We start from the raw sequence: 25,949 nt of genomic DNA on the forward strand, positions 1-25,949 counted from the left end.
TTCTACCTGTGACATGAAGCTCAGCTAAGTTTTTCTGAGCCAGATCAGGACTGGCGTACATTTGTCTAGAACTGCACCCGCCCAGGAGCTAAGGAGTCTGAGCAACCAGGACATTGCTTTGAGGAGTGTAAAGAGTTTCAACATGCTACTTTCCTTTCTTTAAATCCCAGTGACCCTATTTCAGAAAATAACTTTAGGAACTGTGGCAAGGTAGCAGCTCCAAGTTTGCTACTGTGAATTGATGCTCAGATTTTCTATGTTCAGGGGAAATGATGGAGATAGGATTGGGAACAGGAAGTTTGCAAGTTAGTAGTTCATCATTTTGTTTTAACCTGTAGATGGAATATAAAAAGCCTCCCAAAGTCTTAAAAATGCCATAAGTACTGCTAATGTTATAAGGGACCAAAATGTAGATGCTGTCTATACAAGGCATGTGGATGTCCTTTCAAAAATGCCCTGCTCAATATTTCTTAATACTAAAACACAGACCAGTGCAGATAACGTTATAAATAGAATAATGTGATTCAACTTATCAGAACTGCCCCTAGTCTATGGATTCCTTTGTGTCGAGCAGTCTAGCTCCAGTGCATGTGGCTTAGCCAAAGGGGAACAGGCTCTGTCATCATCTCTTTCCATTGGATGCCCTTGTGCAGGGTACAACTTGCACATCAATGTGTGGTGGCCCTGAAACTAATATTTTAATACCTTCTGTATATCCAGACTGACCATGCTGTGTTCTGATCCTTACCTTGATTTTTAAATGACTAGAGATTGACTGAAGGGGGATTTGAATCCATTTATTTGAATCTGCTTATTTCAAAATCAATGTATTTTCTGTTAAAGCAAGCTGCCTTCTACTGCTACCTTCCTTTCTTTAAAAATATTCATTAAGGGTTTTAATCTCCATGACAGTGCAGGAGGTCCTATTCATGGTATGAAGGGGAGAAGCATACCTCTTTTGGACAACCTCAGATCAGATCTAAAGTGGTAAAGCAAAGACTTACTATTGCTGTCAGTAGACTTTTCAAATAGCTTGAATTTCTCATCCATTTTTGATAAACACAGATGTGTCCAGTTTAGTCTATAGCAGTGGTCGGCAAACTGCAGCTCACGAGCCACATGCAGTTCTTTGGCCCCTTGAGTGTGGCTCTTCCACAAAATACCACGTGCGGGCACGCATGTACAGTGCGATTGAAACTTCGTGACCCAGTGCAGAAGTCGGTTTTCAGCTTCAAAAGAAATTTCATTCGTTGCACTGTTGATATTTGGCTCTGTTGACTAATGAGTTTGCTGACCACTGGTCTATAGTAATAATTCTCACTCTTTTCATAATAAGGGCTTCCTTTCCCTTATTAAAAACATAATGTTTCCCTCTTATGTCCATATTATAAATACATCTGTTAAACGTATTACATTCACTACATAAGAGTTTGTTTATTCATTTTCAGTTAAAAATATAATATTAAAGAGTACATAATTCAGAAATCTAAAGAAAGCAACTGATGATAAATAGCAACCAAAAAACAGAAACAAAAAATCCCACTGAATTTATTTAGTAACAGATATTTAGATAATTTGTGCAATAAACTCTGTTATCAGAAAGACCTGAAGTTGAATTCCAGTTTCTCTATTTGTTTTCCATGTCATTTAAACTTCCTAAGATGTATTTTTCTTTCTCTGTACCTGTACCATCCAATTATGATAAGAAATATGAATGAGACACTGTAGGTAAATGGTCTGGTACACAATGCCCTCTATGTGTACAGTGTGTACTCAGTAAATGTTATTTTTCTCTTATGAGAGAATATAAAAGCTAGGAAGCATTTCAGAATAATAAAATAACTCATTGTTGAAAACGCCTAACTGTGAATCCCTAGGAATGGGAGACGTCTCCAGAGTGAAGACAACAGTGTGGGCATAGAGTCTCAAGGGTACCTATCATGAGAACGAAGGGGCAGGGCTGAGATAGGTGTGTGTGAGGTGGAAGATACCATTCAGAAACAAGCTGCTCTTTTTGCTAGTAGTCTTCCAAAGTCTCCAAAAGAGCAGGGATGACTTCATCTATCTGAAGGGTCTCCAGGAACTAGACAATGAAGGTGTAGGTGTGGCCAAGAGAGCCCACACCTGGGCCAGCAATTGTGTGAGCCTTTTGTTTAGGGACTGACCTAGGGGAGTGGAACTAATCGGACGTGTGGCTATTCTCCCAAAAGTCATTAGGTTTGTGCCTGACTATTATGTTATAATGCTGAAGAAAGGAAGCTCCTGTTGAGATAATATTTGTTCAGACTATTTTTGAGTGTAAACTCATGCCTTCCTTTCCCACATCCTCACCAAAGTGAGGTCGCTCATCATGAACTTGTTATATTAAAATGATTATTCAAAAACAAGATGTATTTCCTTCCTTTTGCTAAAGACTTGAGTAATCATCCAAGGGCAGATCTTTAAGGACATCTAAAACATCATTTTCTCCCCAAAACCTCAAGCTTTTAAAGTGCACTAAATTATTTGAACCAACCATTTACAATTTTATTTTATTTTTGCTTTTTATGCATAAACCAAAACCACAACCTAAAAGATTATTATTTTTTTTAGTGAAAATATTATACTCTATGAATAAGTTGGTCGTTCCTGGAACATGTTTTAACTTTATCAGGCCAATAAAAAGACATTGAGGAGAAAACAATAATTAAATACCAGACTAACTGGTGCTTAAGTATTAAAGTCAATTTATGTTTGTTTATTCAATCCACATTGACAACTTGAAAATATCACCTTCCATTACCTTTTTGCAAGAATTCAAGGTTTTCGTATGTCTAGCAATCCTTATTACCCACCAGTGAACAGCCACTGCAGGAACCATGGTGTTGTTCCACACCTAGTGTCTTTCTGTTCTCCTTTTTGCTTTATGCCTGTGTTTCCTGACAAAATGACATACAAACCAATGATTTGGAGAAGTAGTCTGGAATTTCTTTGTTGAGGGGAAATTTTTCCTGACATTATTTGGTCATTGAGAGTATTAGAATTCTCTGAGGATCAAGTAGTAAGTGTTAAATTTCTCTGCCTTTATGTATATGGGTATTTTCAAGTGCAGAGTTTTCTCCAAATTGGTCAGTGTGCCTAACGATGGTGTTCTAATCTGCCAAATACTTAGTTTGAGTTCTTCCTATTTATGTTAAAGATCTTTTCTTTTATAAACTTGATAACTTACACCTTACTAGTAGCTCTCCTATGACTAAAGCCTGGCTTTGTCGCCTTTAGCAAAATGAAGCCAAAGAATGAAAATAATTTTGACTTATTGTAACCAAAATCTCTGCCTTGTTGCTAATAATTATTTCTGAGAGTCTTTGAGCCTTTCATGACCTTTGCTTGCAGGAATATAGACTGCTTGCCTATCCAACAGTGAGTTAGATCAGCCTCAGTATTTCCAGCAAGTAAGAGTGAAGGCTGGTGATAACATAATAGGTAACTCTTTTCTAGGTTTTGCAATGGAACAGATATGGTTGCTGTTGCTTCTAACAATAAGGGTACTTCCGGGGTCTGCTCAGTTCAATGGCTACAACTGTGATGCCAACCTCCACAGTAGATTTCCTGGTAAGTCTGAGCCTAATCTTTTCTCTAATTATATCTGGAAAGAGTGATTATGTTTGGAAAGTAAATCATTTAAATACATATGAAAAATGGTTTGGGGACCCCTCTATATTAAGTGGATATTAACAAATGGCAAATGACAAAAGACATTTTTCTGGAGTTGTAAATTACATCCACATTAACATACAAAGTGTTCATCATGGTTAATATCATTATAATGGCTGCTCACAGATGTAAAAAATATTGGCTAGTGGGTGATAAAATTGGGAAAGGCTAATTTTATTCCAAATTTGCCTAATTTATGCCTTTTTTCCCTCATAAGTTAATTCAGACTCTCAAAATTGCTCATATATGCTAATAGACTTATTAGAAGTAACACTTAAGAAATGATTGTGAAATATTATGCAATACTCAAAAAAATACTATTTCAATAAAATGTTGGTCACCACTAAAATACACGGCCAGCTTCAGAGTGCATTTCACAGCAACCCATCAATTTGGTGACAGATAGAAGATTTTGACCATATTGATAAACATGTCTCTCAGGTTCCTCAACTCTACACTCAATGAGATGTAAATCCAACAATTCATTTAAGTATTTGTCATTTCATATGAGATAAAGTTATAGAACCACAGTTCAACATTTTCAAAATGAAAGTTAGACAATCTGAAACTACTTTTTCAAGTCTGCCATCCAAATTAAAATACCTTCTACCATGTTTTACAGTCTCCATACCTGTCATCACTCCTGTGTCCAGAGCAGGCTAGGGCAACAACACACTCGCACAGAGCAATCAGTAGGTTGTTACATAGTTGATGTGAGATTTCTAGTTTATCTGCAGAGAGGCAATTTGGCTTGCTCCAGAGTAAAGACCAAAGTGTGTGGGAATGTCTTCATGAACTCAGACCTAGGATGCAGATGTTTGGCAGGTTAACTAAAACATGGAGGTCAGGAAGGAAAATGTCTAAAGGTAAGTATGCAAAAGCAGGTTTGTTAATGGTTTTGAATACCAGAAATGATGTTTTGCTTTGGTTTGTGTATTTTATTTATTTTTTATTATGGAAAATTTCAAATGTATACAAAAGTAGAGATTAATAAAAACAACACTTATATTATCAGCTCCATCAATTATCAAAATTTACAAATTTTGTTTTGTCTTCCTTATCAATCCCATCTCTGGAATATTTTAAAATAAATTCATAACAAAGAAGAATTTAAAAATCATTATACTTCATGTGCACATCTAATAAACTTAATGATTCCTTAATATTATCTAGTACTCGGGCATTTTGCTTTTAAAATATCCACATTTATTAATATGTGTCTTAAATCTAATTTAATTTATAACCGTTCCTCTCTGTCCTTCACTTTTCTAAAATTCTATCTATCTCTTTAAGTAATTTGGTCATTTGTTTTGTAGGACTTTGACACTCTGTATCTGGTTGACTGCCACTCTGACGTGTCATTTAATATGCTCCTCCTTTCCTGTATATCCTATAAACTAATAAGAGCTAGAGATTTGAGTAAAGCCAGGTTCATTTTTTTTTTTTTTTGACAAGAATACTTGGTGTGTTATTTGTGTAATAAAAGTATCTGTCTTTATTTTATAGGCAGTGAAGAGCCATTTAGTTTTTTAAACATGCCTTCTGAAGAGTTTGCAAAGGTCACATTTTGTTGTAAAAAGCAGACACTGGGAAAAGTATAGACACACATCAGGAGAGACTAGAGGAAGAGAGAAATATGAAGGCAGTGGCAGTGGGAGCGTAGATACTGTGTGGTAGACTCCCACCAGCACTTAGGACTGATTCTATTTGGGATGTGAGAGAAGACTAGAGGATGTTTTGAACATGGATAACTGAATGTTGATATTGTTACCTGACAGCAAAAGTATAGGGCACTTGCATATTTTAGAAAGAAATTTGGGGTTTGGACAAAATGAACTTGAGGTGCTTTAAGAACTTAGAGTGGTAGCGTCTGTCCAGTAATAGGCCCTGGCTCTAAGGAGAGAGGTTGACACTGGAAACAGCTATGTGAGAGCTGAACCCCTGTGCAGCAAGTGAGCAAGAAATGGGGGAACAGTGAAATTAAAGTTATGAAAATAGACTACTAGCTAGATAACTTTGGTGGTGAAGGAAAGGAAGAAGTAACCTAACTCAGCTATTTAAATGAGAAGAAAGAATTTTAGGATTAGAGGACTAGAGACAACTGAGTATACATGGGTAATGGGAAAGTACTCCAGAGATTTGAAATAATTGAGATAACAAGGAAATAAAATGTGGATGAGACTTAAGGTACAGGTGGAGGAGTTAACCTTGAAAAGTGGTAGCTGATTCTTTAATTTAAGAGAAAAGGAGAAATAAGACACAGGCAGAGGAGTTGAGAGATGCTAATTGTCTTTATCTCTGCAGTGAGGTGGGAGGCAGGGGCTCTGAGAGTGAGGGGCCAGGGCCTGGGCTAGGGATGGCCAATGCTTTCTTACTCTGTAATTGATGAAAAAGAAAGCCCAAATGTAAAAAGATTGCTTAACATAGAGGATCTAGCTGCTGTTGAGGTTATATATTTGTAAGGTAAATAAAATATGTAGATGAGCCATGGAGTGATTAGGACAGTAAAAGGAAGAATTTTTCCTTAAAAGTTATGTTAAAACATCTATTTACAATGGTGCCCACAGACAACCTGCATCAAAATCACCTGGCCTACTACTTCACCCAAAATATGGAGTGGCAGAATCTCTGAGTATGGTGCTTGGAATCTGTATTTTAAATACTGCAGATGAGTCAAATACACATTTATGATTAAGAACAACTGACAGAGTATAATCTATTATTCTCTCAAGTCCATTCTTCCAATTAAAAGCTCAGTCATATGTTGGGGAAACAATTAAAAACAACATCTCTCAATCCAGAAATCCTCTCCACAAAGATGGTAGAGATAAAAACACTTTTATCATTGAATAAACATTAAGCTAGAATGTGGTGCTCATCACAGGCAATCCACTAAGAGTTTGCAAAGACAAAAAGAAATCTCACTCTTTTACTAGTATATAGCCAAGCAGATGCAACCCATTACGGATATGTTTTCAAGATAAACAATAACAAGACCTGAAGTAGGAGGACTTGACACCAACATTTGTCACATATAGCTTATCCTAAAATTACTTGATAATTCTGTTAGCATAATGGCTTTATCCAGAGGAAAAATAAAATCCACATATTTTTATGAAAGGAGGTACTTTTGCCATCTTGAAGCAAGGATCCCACTGAAGTTAGGCTCCCACCCTCCCACGGGGTGCTTTCTTTTTTGATATTTACATTTTCAAGAGATATTTCCCAGGTCTTGAAAAAGACATTTCTAGGTCATAGAACTGACAAAAGACATGTCTAATTTTCCACAGGATTTATATACATTTCAAGGAAAGGAGAAAGTACTTACAATTATGTTTTCTGATGTAAATGATCTAAAAGAGGGAGAAGGCCTTTCCTTTATTTTCAACAAGGATAACTAAGCCTCTTATTTTTAATTTCTGTTTTTCTTTATAAATCTTAGCACTTTTAGTATTATCTGGCTTAGACAACAAATATCCAAATTTTCTAAAACTACACACACACACACACACACACACACACACACAAACACACTGTTGCAATTTAAAATTTATATTTAAAAAATTTTGAAATCCAGATAAATTAGGAATTCCAGGAGAGGCTTTAAGTTTATATGGGTACTAGAGGCCTGGTGCACAAAATTCATGCACGGGTAAGGGCCCTAGGCCTGGCCGGCAATCAGGACGAATCTGTGGGGTGACCTGTGGGGTGATCAGGGGGCCCTTGCTGGCACCCGCCTTGGCCAGCCTGGTGCTGCCCACTTGCCGGCTCCAACCCCAGCCCTCGCCAGTCACCTCCCTTGGCTGACCTGGGGCCTGTGGGCTGGGGGCAGCTCCTGCGTTGAGCGTCTACCCTGGTAATCAGTGCACGTCATAGTAACCGGTCGTTCCGGTTGTTCTGCCATTCGGTCAATATGCATATTAGGCTTTTATTATATAGGATTACTTTCAAGTAAGTCTACTTTTGCAGGTCATTTGCAAAAGATCAGAGTGAGCTAATAAAGTCTAGAGGTTAATTGCTCACTCCCCTCTTGACTCACTTTTCCATATCAAGATCACTCTTGATGTCATTAGGAGCTTCACAAGCAGCTCAGCTACTGAGCAGTGGGCTAGAATGAGAATGAGTCTGGTACAGGAGAGGGGCTATCTAAATGCAAAGTAATGTTAATAATGAGAGTAATCATCTCACCCTATCTGACCTTTGTGTTTCATGGCATTAGAACTATTTTCTTTAATTTCCATGGCATTTATCCTTGAGCTAAGGGAAATACCATTGTCTAATTCATTTCCAATTTAAAGGGATAATATTTAATTTTAAGATGGTTAACTATTGGCTTTCCAAGCTAATAGCAGGGAATAGAGATATGCCCAACTAACATTATAGTGTGCTCTTCCCAGTATAAAACTCAAACCACAGTTGACTTTGAGGGTATCAAGGAATTATTTGACCAGAGTGAAATACATAGATAATTGCATTTGACCTCTGTTACTGATGGGTATCTTCTGGAACTAGCCCCCTTTGTGGGCAAGATGATAGTTTATAAGGGTTAACCTAAACTTTCAGATTTCTAAATAAGTCTTTAATGATAAAGGCACAATCAAGGAGAGATTAGGTTTATGGCACCATAACCTTTGGGTCCTGGCACTGTTTTAAGGTGACTAATGAGATATGGGAAACTGAATGTATATCAGTGTTACATAACTTATCATTAATAAGGAAGAAAACACTAGGTTCCACATATTGAATGCTAGGAACATTACATAATTCTCTCTTTTATTTCTTAAAACAAGCATACAACACCATTTTTTGAAAAATTTTATGAGTTTTTTTGAGGCAAACTAATAACATATTCCAGGGAGCAAGATCTCAAATGCTTTAGAAAATAATAGTTTTGCAGTTTCTTTTATGCATTTGAAATTGAGGGAATGTCGTAAAACCATTTTTTTTCAAATATATATATTTTTTTATTTCAAGAGAGGAAAGGAGAGGGAGAGAGAGATAAAAACACCAATGATGAGAAATAATCATTGATTGGATACCTCTTGAATGCCACCTATTGGGGATCAAGCTCACCACCTGGGAATGTGCCCTGACCTGGAATTGATCTCCTGGTTCATAGGTTGATGCTCAACCACTGAGCCATACCGGCTAGGCGCAAACAACTTTTTTTAATCGTTATTTTATTATCAGAAAATTGAAGAATAGAATGCTGCCAAGTTAGCAATTGACAAATAAAAAAATTAAAAACTAAAAACTAGACTTTTTAAATCAAACAATGATACCTAAAAGTGAATTTTAAATAGCTTAAACAATGATGTATACAAACAAAAATAATCCAATTAAAGATGGGCTCTAAACCTGAAAAGGTATGTGAAAATTGTTGAACATCACTAACATCAGGGAAATGCAAATCAAAACTACAATGAGATATCATTTTACAGTTGTTAGTATGGCTATCATAAAAAAGACAAGAGATAGTAAATGCTGATAAGGATGTAAAGAAAATTGATGTAGCTCCCATGGAAAACAGTATGTTTTCTTTTTTTAATTTAAAATAGAACCACCATATTATGTAGTAATTCTACTTCTGGGTGTATATTTGAAAGAAACAAAATCACTATGTAAAAGAGATATCTGCACCCTGATGTTTATTGCAGCATTATTTAAAATAACCAAGACATGGAAAAAGCTAAGTGTGCATTAACAGATGAGTGGATAAAGAAGTTTTGATATCTATCTATTTCTATATCATCTATATCTACATCTATATCTATATCTATATCTATATCTATATCTATATCTATATATCTATATCTATACATACATACAATGGAATACTATCTTATCTAATAAAAGAGAAACATGCAAATTGACCATACCTCTGCTACACCCACAAGCCACACCCACAAGCCAATCAGGAGTGAATATGCAAATTAACCCAACCAAGATGGCGGCAGCCATGGAGCTGGAGCAAACAGGAGGCTTGGGTTGTCCCCGGTGATGGAGGAAGCCAAGCTTCCCCCGCCCTGGCCTGCCCTGGCCTCCACTCAAGGCTACAAAGTTTCAATTATAAGAAGATAAATAAATCCCAGATACCTGCTTCCAGTCTATGCTTGGGTCACTGGGGTGTGTGGCCAGCCTGCAAACCAACACAGGCCACTCGCCCAGGCTGCCCCACACCCCAAAGGAACCCCCACCCTGATCCGGGACACCCTTCAGGGCAAACCAGCCAGCCACCACCCATGCACCAGGCTTCTATCCTATCTAATAAAAGAGTAATATGCAAATTGACTGTTACTCCAACACATAAGATGGCTGCCCCCATGAGGTCAAAGATGGCTGCCCCCATGTGGACACAAGATGGCTGCCACAAGATGGCCAGCAGGGGAGGGCAGCTGGGAGGGACCAGGCCTGCAAGGGAGGGCAGTTGTGGGCAATGAGGCCAGCAGGGGAGGGCAGTTGGGGGTGATCAAGCCTGCAGGGAAGGGCAGTTGGGGGGACCCAGGCCTGCAGGGGAAAGCAGTTGGGGGCGACCAGGCTGGCAGGAGAGGGCAGTTAGGGGCAATTGGGCTGGCAGGGGAGCAGTTAGGCATCAATCAGGCTGGCAGGGGAGTGGTTAGGGGGTGATCAGGCTGGCAGGCAGAAGCGGTTAAGAGCAATCAGGATGGCAGGCAGGTGAGCAGTTGGGAGCCAGCAGTCCTGGTAGGATCAGGCCTAAATGGGCAGTCGGACATCCCTCGAGGGGTCCCAGATTGGAGAGGGTGCAGGCTGGGCTGAGGGACACCCCCCCCCTCCGGTGCATGAATTTCATGCATCGGGTCTCTAGTTCATTTATAAAAAAAAAAGAAGAAAATCTTGACATTTGTGACAACATAGATGAACCCTAAGGGCATTGTGCTAAGTGAAATAAGTCAAAGAAAGACAAACAGACAAATACTGTATGATCTCACTTATGTGTGGAATCTTAAAAAAACACATACAAAGAGACTAGATTTGTGGTAATGAGAGGTGGGAGTGGAGGGTGAGAGAATGGATGAAGGGTGATTAAAAAGTACAAACTCCCAGTTTCATAATAAATAAGTTCTGGGATGTAATATACGATATAGTAATGATAGCTAAGTAAAATCTAAAAGTTCTCATCACAAGGAAACAAACATTTAAATTAATACTAGTGTTCCACAGGAAATAAAAGAGAGAATCACCTATTTAATCAATATAATTCATGGGTGGGTCAAGCAAAATGAACTGCCTGGTTTTGTGTTAGGCTTTGCTTAACCTTTGCAATGTTCTGTACCCCAAAACAAAGTAGGAGGAAATCTATACTAATAAAAGCCTAGGTGGTCCTCATGCACGACTTCATCATAAGATGGCCACCACAAGATGGCAAACACAAGATGGCTTCCACAAAGATGGCCACCACTAGATGGCCACCACAAAGATGGCCACCACAAAGATGGCCACTACAAGATGGCTGCCACAAGATGGCCACGAGCACCTGGGGGTCCCACGGCTCTGCGTGGTGTGGAGGAGGCTGGTCCTGGTGGAGGAGGCGGGTCGCGGCAGAGAAGGGCAGTTGGGGGCCATCGGGCCAGCAGGGGTGGGCAGTTGGGGGCAATCAGGCTGGCAGGGGAGCAGTTAGGTGTCAAGAAGGCTGGCAGGGGAGTGGTTAGGGGGCGATCAGGCTGGCAGGCAGAGTGGTTAGGGGCAATCAGGCAGGCAGGCAGGCAAGCAGTTAGGAGCCAGCAGTCCCAGATTGTGAGAGGGATGTCCGGCCGCTGGTTTAGGCCTGGTCCCCTGTGGGCCTAAACCGGCAGTCAGACATCTCCCAAGGAGTCCCAGATTGGAGAGGGTGCAGGCCAGGCTGAGGGACCGCCCCCCATGCACGAATTTCATGCACTGGGCCTCTAGTAATGTAATAATTACCCTAGAGAGTATGTTCTGGACCTCTGGGTAGATAAGAAAGACCAGTTCTCCTGCCTTCTTCCTCTGTAGTGGTGTTTTGGTCTCTCAAGTTGTGAAGAGTTTGCTTGCTTCCACTGTGCACCTGTGACTGCAATTACTGCACTCGATGAGGCAGAAGAACTGATCCAGGCAGCGATTGCTGATCACATCCTGATTAATTTACAGTGATAAAGTGCAGTGGAGAGAAGAGCAATTAGTCAGCAAGTTCAGTGGCTGAATAATTCAGTCCCTATCCTTCTTTACTTTAATAACAAAGTTCTTTATTGAATGTATTTTTCACTTCCTCTGCTTGTAGAAGCAAAACACATATGCTTTTTTTTTTTTCTTCCTGAAAAAGATGACCAAGCTCCTCTGGTTTGGGGAAGCTAGTGTGGGTATACATGTGCAAAATTTGCCTCAGTGTTCCTACAGCACTGAAACAACAGCTTGCATTTGCTAACGAGAAACAGATGTGAAAAACTTAGATGGCAAGAAACCTGTTCAATATAGAGAGGAAACCTGAATTTCGAATCCACTTTAAATTCTTCATCAGCTGCTGGCATTTCATGTAGATGAAATATTAATACCCCTTCAGGACTTCTTGCTCTTTTAGCAACAAAACCTCAATATTGTATAAAAACTTAAGAGGAATAGTAACTTTAAAAAGATGAGTTAAAGCAGCATACATAGCATCTGTTCTCTAAGCAGTTCTGTTTATGTAATGCAAAATATTGCTGCTCTCCTCTTACAGGGATAGAAACAGAAATGGTATATAAATTACTCTTTAAGCTGCTTAAATGGTATACATTAGTTTTGTGATGTCTACCAGGAAGTAAATTGTTTCCAGGTGAGGTTTCTATGGCAATACAACGCGATTCACTCCAGCATACAGAAAGGGCTCCTCCTATTAGATTGGAGAGATTTTGGTTCATACTGTCAATTTTAAACCAATGCTACTATGAACCATGGATACAGGTGCAATAATATTTATGCAGATACCTGCATCTGAACCGCACAGAGCCTCCATCTGCTCACAATAGATTCACCTATCCTCCTCCCATGTCCCTGACCGTAGTTTCAGAGAGTGCCCAGTGCATAGCTGCCCTTTGAAACGGACTATCTCCTTCCTTCAGTTATTAAACTGCTATGGTTTGTTGAATGGAGTAGAGGTGGGGGTAGGAGAAGACAAATCCTATTCCCAAGTTTGTTTGATACATTGCCACCTGAGCACTAGAATGGACTTATTTGGGCTAAGTCTCACAAAGTTTTTCATGAATCTTTATTCACTGAGATTGAAATCAGCTAGTTCCTCAGGAAGAAAGTCAGATGAAACACATCCATCTGCTTCATGACTCATTCTCTCTGTCTCTCTCCTGTCCCTTATCCTATAAATTTCTCCCTTATGAGCATGTGAATCATACAAATAGATAATACATATTTGGTGGGAGTATTTGATCTCACCAGACAGAATCTACCTAAGGGTTAGCTTCTGCCCAGTCAAAATATATAGTTGTGATTAAGGAACTCAACTGGTTAAATAAAAGACTTGAGACTTTGGCCTCACCAGGTAGCCTGTGAGGAATGCACAAATCAGGCTCCACACAGATCTACTGAATCAGAATATGCATTTTAATAAGACTCTAGTAATACATATGCACAGTAACATATAAAAAAGTGCCAGTTAGACATGGTACTCATAATGATTTGTTAGCTCTGTGTTACGATATAGCCATAGTGCTTATGTCAACCTCAGAGGCTGTCATGCACTTGCTTGCTACTAATGACAATATGGATTAACAAATCTATCACTATTAAGGGGAAATGATTTATAAAAACTCATTAATAATGAGGGAAGATAATTAGTCTCTAAGACTAATGCATTTAAATAAGGTTAAGTAATTAAACAAATAATGAAAATCCATTATATTCATATTATTTAAAGGGTTGAATTTTCTTAATTAGAAGTCAGAATGTACCTGAGATTAAGGATTTGAATTTTCATCTAAAACTCTGAAAACAGGAATCATCTCAGGCAGTTGGCAGAATACAGATAGGAAATATGAGCTAGACAAATCCCTATTAATTGTGCACATTTTTTTTTTTTGTCTGTGAATCTTAGGACTTAATATTAAAAGTTATGCCAAAACTGGTTTGGCTCAGTGGATAGAGTGTCAGCCTGCAGACTGAAAGGTCCCAGGTTCGATTCCGGTCAAGGGCACATAACTTGGTTGCGGGCACATCCCCAGTAGGAGGTGTGCAAGAGGCAGCTGATCGATGTTTCTCTCTCATCGATGTTTCTAACTCTCTGTCCCTCTTCCTTCCTCTCTGTAAAAAATCAATAAAATATATTTTTAAAAAAAGTTAGAAACCATGCATGCTGTTTGTGAAAGAATTGAATCAAGTATATTTTAATAAACATTTGCTGAGTATTTCTTAGGCACACTGGGAAAACTCGGAGCTTTCAATGAGTTCATAATTTAGCAAGAAAGTAAAAATTCATTCCTAGATATAATGTAAGCAATATAGTAGACTCACAGCTAAAGTGATGTGGAGAATCATTATGTTCCATCAGGGAAATGAGGAAAAGTCTTATTAAAGGACAATGTAGAAATAATTACTTTGTTCTCAGCCTATTTCTCTTCTTATCTGAATGCTCTCTTGGGCAGTTCACCTGTTGTTATTACTTATTATTGACATCTTGAGTATTTGGTGATTCTTAATTTTATATTTTTTACTCTGTTCTATTCTCCAAATATTAGACTCATATATCCTACTACCTGCTGTATATTTCTGCTTGAATGTCCCATATGTACCCCAACCTCTCAAAAACTGAGCTTACTTTTTCCTTCCTGTATTCCTTACTTCAGGAAATAATCCACTCAGTCATGAAAACTAGAAACCTAAGTATCAGTTTGACATTCCTTTCTCTTAATGCCATCTTTTATTCAACTTTTTATAAAATTTAGCCAGTTAGAACTATTTTATTTTTCCCCAACAATTCTTTCCAAATGCCTCTGTTCTACCAAACATGGCTGTATATAACATGGTATGCAGACCTCTATTGTATCATTATCAGGCTGCATTATCATTGTCTGGCTTTCTTCTATCTCCTTTGCTCAATCATAAGCTCCTTGCAGTAAGGGAATCTTGTTAATGTCTTTATCTTCAGAGTCCAGCACAGAGACTGATACATAATATGTAAATATTATGTATTTTGCTTGAATTTGTTGTTGATATGAAGTAGCATGTAGTTTAGATCTTGAAATAAGTAGAACTTATTTAAAGAGGTGGCACTGATTTTGTGTTTTCAACTCCTGTTCCTGTGCAACCCATCCTTTTTTATATTATGCACTGACCCCCAAGATTGCTTTTTATACAGATTTTTACATTTTTATATAACTGGTGAAGGAACATTTTGAGCCACTGTGCTAACTACAAGCTGACAGCCCAATTTGGGGGTGATACCATGTTTGTTTGTATTGCAGAACATGTGTGTGTAAATTATTTGAATAATTGCATTGATCTGCACTCTTATTATTCTAGGTAATAATAAAAAATGTTAAAATAAATATTCTGACATTAGTGAAAGGAAATGTTCTCAAACTTAAAAGTATTGACATGAGTTGAAAGTCATTCTGGTTATCACCAGCTAGGAATACTTAGCATCATTCAGATGCTGTTAGTTTTAAGCCAGTTGAATACGCAATTGTTGAGAACAAGAACAAAGTTAGATATAGTTATTGGATATGTGAATTATATGCTGCAAATATATTGTCAGTAATTATGTCTAAAAGGAAAAGTATAATTAGGTGTTCTAGGAATGGAACTTTATTGTGGATAAAGAAGTAAAGTGATATTTTTAAAAATATTTATTGTTGAGAGTATTATAGATGTCCCCTCTTTTTCCTCCAAGAATTGGATCCATCCCCTCTTGACTCCCATTTACATGGCAACCATATTCTATGAACCCCTAATCAGAACACCTTTTTGTATATAGATAGGTGGTTGACAGTGTGACAGTATATTTAAAGTGTAATAATTTTTTAAAAATCTGAAACAAATTCATTGCCTGATTTATAGGTGAAAGCAGTGCAGAACATTTCTTTAACCTGAATTCAATTAAATACTGTATTTTTAAAATTTCTACGAAAAGGTTGGCTTGGATAAAGTATCAAGGGAAAAAATGCCTTTTAGGCAACATAATGGCACATAAATTCTGTAAGCAGGCCTGCCATCTTAAACATACTTGGTATCTTTAAACACAAAACACTAAAAATCCAACATCTGAAGGCATTTATTCATTGATTTTTTTTGTTGTTGTTTAATATTGGGTTGTTCAATAGTCAAGTATTATCCCAACGGATGTCACAATTCAGACCACGGATTGAACAATAAGAAGGCTCAAAAAATTTAATTATAGAGAGCAACTTTTATTCAGTATCTCAAAAAAAATTTACCTGTCTTTGTCAGAAATTGCCCATTGGCAGCTTGAAGTAACTCCCCTCCCCGCCCCCCAGAGCCTCACAAATGGACGAATTGTGCTGAATGGATGTCTTTAGTATCTACAATCAGAAAAAAAAATGTGTTCCTTGGAAGAGGCAGTGAAAAGTCTTTAGAAAACTGGGTTAGGATGGATTTGAACAGATCTCTTTTCTTACACTGCAAAAAGCCTTTAGTTTGTTGTCATATCTCCATGTGGGATCAGCCTGTAGCAAATTCAATTCCATTGCAGGGGCTACACCTCTTCAGTGATAAAGCAGAAAAGAGAAGGGAGCTCTACATCTGGACAAAGTAATCACCGCCATTTGTAAAGCTATTGTAAACATCAATGAATTCCGCTGAAGCAAAGGTGATAAAACTCGTCTTCAGTTGGTTTAAGCTAAGAAGAATGATATTTCTCTTTTGTAATATTTAATGATATGTATTCATTTTGATACATTTACGACATGCCAAATAATGCAATGATGCTTGCTCTCTATTTCCCTGGGCATAAAGAGTTCCTAGTGAACCCTCTAATAGCTAAGAATTTGATGTGACATTCAGGTAGACATTGCGTTATTTTACACAGACCGTTTTCTACATAAAGTTTTCGGTGATCTTGCCTGCATGTTTGCCACTTGCTCTCATTCCCTGCCATTTCTTCCTTTGCATTTTAAATCCTAATGAAAACTGAACTCTCTAGCTCCAACCAGAGCACATTGCACACTTGTGTCATTATTTACACTGTCCCCTCCATGTTACACATTTTTCACTCAGTGCAGCTAACTCCTATTGATACGTCAAAATTCAGCTCAATGCCATCTTCTCTAGGAGGCTGCTTCTAACCAGTGGGTCTGGGTGAGGCTCACTTTCTACACACCCCACCTCTCTGCCCAGTCCTTCTGATACTGTGGGCCACATCTATCTCCCCTTATGGACTGTGATCCACTTGACAACAACGACCACTGCTTTGTAAATTCTCAGTGCGGTCTGTGGCTCCAGCACTGTATGTAATTGATTAATTAATTCATTGAACACTCACTGGAGCACATTGATGAATATCATAGCTTCCTGCTTTCCAGGACTTTCAGTTTAATGAAAAGACGAATATACAATACATATATGATTCTAAGGCAATAGAACAGCTTACAACAGAGTGGAATAAATTAGATTAGAAATCATGGATGTCTTTGGGAAAAGGACAATGAAATCTGAGACCTGAAGGAAGAGTAGGAGTTTCTCAGACAAAGGCTGGGGGTAGGAGGAGAATCCCAAGCAGAGGAAAGAGCACATACTGAAGACCTTGTGTAGAAAACCTGCATTAGGGCTTTAAAAAGGCTTGATGTAGGTTATCAAGGAATACTTCACATATAATACCATACAGTTCTCAGGGTACATCTTGAAATTTTAACATGAACATATGCTCATGCAATCAAGACGGAGAGTGTTGAGGACCGGGTTCAAGATGTGGACTTTTGACCCAAGTGAGTAAGCTATGGAAGATCTGAGCAAAGAGGTGAGATGATTGGATTCATGTATTAATGGCTGTGTTAAAGAGAGGGGTTAAGAGTGGAAATAAAGGGACCAACTAGGGAGTTAATGTAGTATTCCAGGGGGTAAGGTAATGGTAGCAAGGGCCAAGGAATATCCTGAGGATGGAGAAAAATCAATAGATTGAAGATACATTTTGAAGTTAGTAGACACTCAATAAACCTTTGTTAAAATTAACTCTATTCTTTTAGTAAAGAGCATCATTTAAAAGCCATGTTGGCATTTAAACAGTTAATGTTGCTGAAGGTTAATAGAGATGCTGTCTCAACTGAGAATTGTAATTATTATTTTCTATGTTAATAAAGTGTACTTCACAATGAATTCATTTTCTTTTTCTACCTACAAGGGGAATATTGCTTGGAATTTTCCATAATAACTAGCCAAATATTGCCTTTTGGCCATGAAAAAAGATTTTCTTTGTTTTGTAAAGTATTTAAAATTATTATCAAACATAGAAGTTTCCATATTGACTTATTCAGATACTCAAAATACGATTCACTTTGCCAGCAAAAAAAAAGAAAGTGTAGAGAACAAATACTCCAAAGAAATATGCCATTGAACACCTCTACCCTTATATTAGAATTGAAGTATTTAAGGAAATTAATTCTATGCCAAAAATTCCTGAATAACATTTACTTTTTCTTAGGTGAACATCTTATCGTTTAACAAAAATATTTTTAATTTGCTTGTTTTCTTTTTTTGAACCATCAATTGCATTTCTCCACATAGCCTACTCTGATTTTGTTTGTGTTCACAGTCTGGAAACCTGATACATGCTTTGGATTCTTTATCAAAATGGTAAAACAGAGTGTTAAAAGGTGGCAAGGATACCACATTAATTTCCTAGAGCTGCCATAATGAAATCACAAGCGGGGTCATTAAAACATTGGAAATGTACTGTCTCACAATTCTGGAAGTCAGAAGTCCAAAATCAAGGTGTCTCTGACTATAATCCTTCCTTTCCTCTTCCTAGCTTCTGGTGGTGGTTTGCTGGCAATCTTTGGCACTCCTTGGCTTATAGAAGCCAATTCTCTGTCTTCACATGATATTTCCTCTGTGTTTCTGTGTCTTCACACCAGTCATATTGGATTAGAGACCCCCCCTATGCCAGTATGACCTCAGCTAAACTACTTATATCTGAATAATCCCCTTTCCAAATAAGGTCACAATCTGAGGTACTGGGACTTAGGGCATCATTGTACCTTTTTTTATTTTTTTTCTGGGTGACAGGCACAATTCAACTTTTAACAGTTACCAAAGCCAATAAATTAAATGACTTTGCCTCTGAAAAATTACCTTGCAGGAAACCTCTTCATTTTCTACATATATTTTCTTCATTACACGTAGAAAAATAACGAAATAGAGGTAATGAAAAGCTTGTGTGTGTGTGTGTGTGTGTGTGTGTGTGTGTGTGTGTACATCTACAAACCTAGAATGGATCCCATCACTGCTAACCCACAGTCATGGAAAACTGTGCAAATTGTGTTTAACATTTCCATGCCTAGTTCCTTTTATTGAGGCATAGTGATTGGCAAACTTTTCTTTGAGTAGGCTATGCATTTTTTTGCCGTATCAGAATACTATTTTTCATTTTCTTTTTAATATAGGTAAAACAAAATGGAATTCTAGTGGATGGCTTTTGTTTCTACATCCTGGATAAGATAGGTTACAAAATATCAAAGTGCTCAATAATTTTGGCTTAGGATGGATTTTAACTGTTTCTTCCTTATGATGGGAACATACATCATGTGGTGAGCCTCACTACTCTAGACAGGAGATCTGAATAATTCAGTTACTTTAGTTCTGAATTTCCTCAGTAACCAGATTTTTTTTTTTCTTCTAAATTATCTAATCATTTGATAACACTCAACCAACATTTAACACACATCTACTATGAGGGAAACAGAGATGAACTAATCTCTATACCTAAACGTCACTCCCTGAGTAACTAAATCAAAGATTGTTTTTCCTGGCTCCTTTTCTTCTATATCTTTCACTTTGGATTATGTTGTATTCAAATACAGAAATGAGTTAAACAGATTGAGAGGGCAAATAAATATATCAGGGAATGTTAAAGTCATTCCTGTATCCTCTACTGTGCTTTTATGACTTATATTTGTTTTTATGTATTTTTATTTCAGCTGAAAGAGACATCAGTGTCTACTGTGGGGTGCAGGCCATTACAATGAAGATTAATTTTTGCACAGTACTTTTCTCCGGTTATTCTGAAACAGATCTTGCCCTGAACGGAAGGCATGGGGATTCCCACTGCAGGGGGTTCATCAATAACAACACCTTTCCTGCTGTGGTTATTTTCATCATCAATCTCAGCACCTTGGAGGGCTGTGGCAATAACTTAGTGGTAAGATTCGTGTAAAATAGTGTGCTGGGTTTGAGGTCATAACTGAAAAAAAAAAAATCCCATTCCATGAAATAACCAGAAGTTCAATCTATCTTTCAAGGGAAAATTCCAATAAAACTGAACAAATCACTTTCCTTTGCCTGCTTGAGGCTTCTGCTCCCAAACATACAATTTTATTTTTCAAAAATGGTTTTCTTTATTGTAGCCGGGCAGTTGAGGGGCCTGAGATGGGCTGTGCTACTCTAAGCAACATTATTTTGTGTGAATGACATTGATGAATATTTCTCTCCAGTTTGTCATTAGCTACATTCCTCATGCTTTTTATGGAAGCATCTTATCATACAGAAATTATTTGTTCCAGTGAGTTTGGCAATGAATCCCTTGGCCTATTGCTTCTTAGTGACCTCATTCAGAAAGAAAGATGAATTTAGAAGGGAATTTTTAGAATTGTCTAGGTTTTTTGTTTAACATTGAATAATTCACACCAATGTTTTGTAAAAGAGGGCTGTCAGCATATCCAGTGTGAAATTCTTCATTGTGTGAGACTGTCCTTTGAATTTCATAATGCTTGTCACTCCCAATCTTACCCATGAAATCCCAGTAGCACTCTTTCTAGTCATTGAGAATATCAAAACATCACTTCAAATATCTCCACCCAGAATAAGAACTACTAGTATGAGTCTAGGCTGTCCCTTTACTTATTCATGCATTGAACACCAAAAATAGAATTGAATAAACCATTGACTCTCCTGGGAATTAAAATTAATTGAAGTATAAATGTTATGATCTGGGGATAGTTACATGAGATTCATTTTGTACTGTTTTTTCATTTTGCTTATTTAAATACAATATTATTGATAAATTCTAGCAAAGACAAAAATGAACTATGATGAGCAAGGTCACTTACCCTAGTGAAGAAAGAGAAATTGGCTTTTCCTCTTCATAAATTATTGTTTGGGATTATGGAAGAGGCTTGCTTATTCTGAGGGCAGAGTTTCTAAGACTTGGTGAGAAAGAACAATAGGAAAAAGAGAGTCCTTTATCTCTTCCCAGGGGTCAGTTAGAATATTGTGCCCATGACCATCCCAATCCCATAGCTTGAGTACTGTTGACTCTTTATTAAAAACATTTATTCATCTCTCTGAGTTGTGTGCAGAGAGGTTATGAAGTGGCCTAAGGGGCAATGATGCAGGTTGATTATTACATGTCTGTTTCCTGATGGAGAGAGCAAGCCCATGTGTAGAGCAGCAGCCATTGCTCTCCCCCCACCACACCCCAAGGTCTTTCTTCACTAAGCTTTCTTTTCTGGATTAGTCTTGCCCTGCTACCTACAAAACAATTCAGGTGAAATTCCAGGCAAAGCATGTGTGTGTGTTTCACAGACAGAACTGGTATGTTTAGCGAGGGGTCAGATAAGTGGTGAGAGGAGAGGAAAATCTGCTTGTTTTCTGATTTTGTCTTTGATGTCACCAGCGTTGGAGTCTATTCCAAGGATAATCCTTCGTGGAAAAAATTAAGTAGACTAGTAATTACTTGAATTTGAATCAAAGTGTTCATAATGATTCTGGCTCTGTTCATCAATTATTAGCACATTAGCTTTGCCCATGTGCTCCTAGGTTCATGTATACCTAAAGTTTATTCTGTTGTCCATAATTAACTATTACAGGTTTCCATAATATCTGCTAAAATATTTATTGAGTGTCATATAAGTATTTGACATAGTGTAAGAGGCTGCATTCCTCTATGGTATTATGAAGGTCAAGAGCATTACCTTATTAAGATTATTCTTAATTTGGTATGGTAGTTCTTAAATTTTAGTGGGATTAGAAAATACAGTGAAAACTAATCAGTCCCAGGAAAATACAAACATGGACTATACTTTTGGGAGTTCGTGATCCCCCTGAAACCCATGTATGAACTACTGCCCTGGAAGGAGATAGAATCTGTATGTACCACAGAGGAAGACTGGCTGAGAAGATGGACTCCCAGAACATTTGTGACCTTAAATCATTTCTTTAGAATTTATCTTGGGGGCCCCAAGATGCTGGCCTCACTGTGCTATACTGAAGATGTGAAGGTGAACAAGGGGGTGTGACTATGGCTGAGCAGATTGCCAAGTCAGGAGGCTGCTCATGCACTGTGGCCACTCCTATGATGGAGATAGACATTGCATGTGCAGGGGCGGGAGGGTGTCAGAAGTTTCCTAAGGAAGATGAGATGCAAGGGAGAAGTAGGATATGTCATGGTGAAGTGGGGAAAGAGGAGGCAGAGGAGTCTGCACAAAGCCCTGAGCAATAAGGGCCTATGGGCTGGGGCATTATTATTAACCAAGAGTGGGAGCCTGGAGATATGAAGGTAAAGTGGAAAACAGGATCAGATTAATAGAAATCTTTTAAACCATGCCACAGAATTTGGAATTGTCATGAACATTTTCAACATTTTCAATTACTTGTTATAGAACTATGAACATATAATCTCTTTTTTATTTATGAACTGCCTTTGGTAAATATAAAGTTTCATTTAGTTCAGACACATATAATCACTTCAGATAACATTATGTTTGTTTAATTTCCAATCATGATATGTTATAGTTGAAAGAGACACTAATAATGATCTGGTCTAATGTCTTATTTTGCATATGAAATGCTGTGATTTATACATAGCTATTTACCATCCCAACAGGTATCCACAGTCCCTGGAGTCAGTGCTTATGGAAACACAACTTCAGTACAAATAGGAAATATTTCAGGATACATTGATACTCCAGATCCACCAACAATCATCAGCTATCTACCTGGACTTCTTTACAAATTTAGTTGTAGTTATCCATTGGAATACCTGGTTAATAATACACAGCTTGCTTCGTAAGTTCCATTTTATTCTTGGTGTCTCATATTGCCTTTATGTTTGAAACATTTCTTATCCTTAAAGGAATTATAATGATTTATAAGAATTTATTTAGAAGAATTTGTTGAGAGTAGCCAAACTAATGTAATGGAAACCCTATTAGGTCTTATCTATCTATCATCTATCTAAATTGTTATGGTCCATATCAAAAGCTCAAGAGAAAAAATATATATTATATTTTTATATACTTATTATACATATTTCCCTCCAAATTAAACCTCAAACTAATCAGGTGTCTGCCTCCAGTTCTCTTTGCACCCTTCAAAATAGCCCAAGAACCTAAGAACTCTGGGTGCTTGTGCAGTCCAGAAGGACCTGTCATATTTTCAGTGTGTAGAACATTCAGTGACTACCTTGTTGTGATTGTATGGCTTCAGTCTCTGCCATATGCTCATTGTTGTCACCTTCCCAGATGCTGATGATTGGCAAAGAAAGGTGGCATGGCCCAGAGCCAAAGATCTCCAGCCATAGACTGAGTTCATAGCCTTTGTTTATAGTTATGTATCCATTCATTTTTCCAAAAACATATATTTTAAGACAGGGTTATATCCACATCCTATATAATAAAAACCTAATATGCTAAGTGTCTGTCTGTCTGGTCATCTGTTCAACCAATCAAAGTGCAATCAAAGTGTAATATGCTAATGATATGCTAAGACCACTCAACTGCTTGCTATGATGTGCACTGACCACCAGGGGGCAGACAGTTGACCAGTTGCTATGACGTGCACTGATCACCAGGGGGCAGGTGCTCCGACCAGTAAATTAGCTTGCTGCTGGGGTCTGGCCTATCAGGACTGAGCGAGACAAGCCGTACACACCCTGGAGCCCTCCCGTGGTCTCTCTCCAGCTGGCCAACCTCCCGCATCCCTCCCCAGCCCCGATCATGCACCAGTGGGGTTCTTTGGCCTGCTCTGTGGGATTGGGACAAAACCAGCTCTCTGACATCCCCTGAGGGGTCCCGGATTGCGAATTCGTGGACCGGGCCTCCAGTTACAAAAATAAGCATGTAAATTTGTCAAGTATCTTTGACAAAATGGGGTGTTCTATAGGAAACCGTCCCTCTCCAATTCCAGTGTTTGCTATCACAAAGGTATAGTTGTTGTTTAATCTTAGTTACAAGGGAATGTGAAGAACACATTTCGCTTCAGATAAAAAACATTCATAGCTGATTTTAATGGCACAATGATGTTAAATATTTTGGCCAAAAACAAGTTTTTAATATGGAAAACAGGACAAGAAAGACCTTGAGTCTAACAGAAACAGGTGTAGAGAAAAGCAGGACTTACTCTGCCCACACTCTATCTCCACACTAAACATACCTGAGCTCCACTGTGCCTGGACATTCATTCAATTATTTAATAAATATTTATTATACACCAATATGTGCCATGCCATGTTCAAGTAGTGAACAAAGTAAAACAAAATCCCTGATCTCATGTAACTTCTAATAGAATTGATGAAAATATATGTGCATCAGATTCAAATTCTGCAAAAAGTCTCATATAGGTAATGCAAAATGGGGGGAAAGATGCTTTTATAAATAAAAAAAATTATAAAGAACAGTTTGTCTTTACTTTTGGCTGTTCTTGCTTTTTTATTATCTATCTCTAGTGATTTAAACCATATGCCCACTCCAACCAGGCCTTACTTAAAAATATGTCAGGCCTACTTAAGGATTTTAGTGCCTTAAATCTAACATTAAGGTATAGCTGGAACTTTTAGTTTGAAATTCCATCAATGTGTTGTTTTTTTCCCTAACTCTATTTTAGGTCCTCAGCTGCTATTTCTGTGAGAGAGAACAATGGTACATTTGTCAGCACTTTGAACCTGCTTCTTTATAACGTAAGTTGATGGGTGAAGGATGCTATTTTCTCTCCCACTGTTCTGAGGAACCATTTATGCAAATGCATTTTATATAAAAATCTACTTAAAGCCACGTTAACTTCATTATCCTTTGGTACATTTATCCATCTTTCCTACCATTTTCATATATCTTGGTGATAAAGGTGTAATAAAAAATTTATTATTTCCTAAAAGTTGATAAATGACTTAAATTTATTTCATAAATGTGATTCTGCACAGTTATTCTAAGTGTCTCTCTGCTTTTAAGTGTATATGTTTATTTACGTGTGTGTGTGTGTGTGTGTGTGTGTGTGTGTGTGTGTGTAGCCACAGTCAGGGTCAAGATTTAAAGAATAATAAATTTGTATTAAAAAGTTAAGAAAAATCCAAATGACATTTCTCTCGAAGGCATGCTTAGTTATGAATGTGTTAATATCTTTAACATGGCTTTTGATTGATATCAATTCTGTCACATTTGAAATAATTTGGGTTGACTACATAATATTACCTAAATGTTCATCATGTAAATATCAACAGTGGCAGCAAAATATGAAAAGTACATGGATTTCTATTTATAACTCTAACATTAATCCTTTAAATGATATTTTCATGTTGATTAAAAAATTTTATTCATACATTTTAAATGCCTGATTTAAATATCAATTTTTCAATCTATCAACCAACATTTCTGTAAATTATGAATCTGATTTTTGCATTATTATTCATGTCATCATGGTACTGAGTTATAATTCATGCAACTGATTTAAAAGTCAGTGCTTTATACTTTGAATATAATGAGCTATAAATATTGTAGTAGGACATTTTCCAAAGGCATTTTTAAAAATCATGTTTATAAGTTTGTAGTCTGACACCACAGAGTTCTAAACAACAAATTAAAATCTATTGGAATGAAGATTGCTTTTGTTGGTATGATTTTCTGTCATTTCTAAACTTTCTTGTGTAAGGGGCTGCTAAGTTACTTGGTTCTATAATTTCAGCAAATATGTGCCAATATCCATTCCCAATATGACCAAATGTTTATTATTATTGTGAACAATATTTTAATTTGAAAAGTTTCTATTTGTTGATTTGTATGTGTAAGCTCCCTGAGTCAAAATGACTGGTGTGGATTCACTATTATTTGTTATAATTGAGTGAAACAAGAATGATA

General features: G+C 37.4%; 1 protein-coding gene across 1 annotated transcript in view; it reads left to right on the forward strand.

Moving 5' to 3' along the window:
• Window positions 1-241: 241 nt before the first annotated feature.
• ZPLD1 (zona pellucida like domain containing 1) overlaps window positions 242-25,949 on the forward strand; it is a gene marked incomplete at both ends in the record, with an annotated part of 44,784 nt that continues 19,076 nt past the window's right edge. The window contains 5 exons of the mRNA XM_080655086.1: window positions 242-278; window positions 3,478-3,591; window positions 19,806-20,026; window positions 22,709-22,890; window positions 24,706-24,778. Coding sequence (XP_080511212.1) covers window positions 242-278; window positions 3,478-3,591; window positions 19,806-20,026; window positions 22,709-22,890; window positions 24,706-24,778 — 627 coding nt within the window. The remainder of the gene's footprint in view (window positions 279-3,477; window positions 3,592-19,805; window positions 20,027-22,708; window positions 22,891-24,705; window positions 24,779-25,949) is intronic.

Source organism: Plecotus auritus (genome assembly GCF_963455305.1).
Source record: "Plecotus auritus genome assembly, chromosome: 2".
Lineage (NCBI taxonomy): Eukaryota > Metazoa > Chordata > Mammalia > Chiroptera > Vespertilionidae > Plecotus > Plecotus auritus.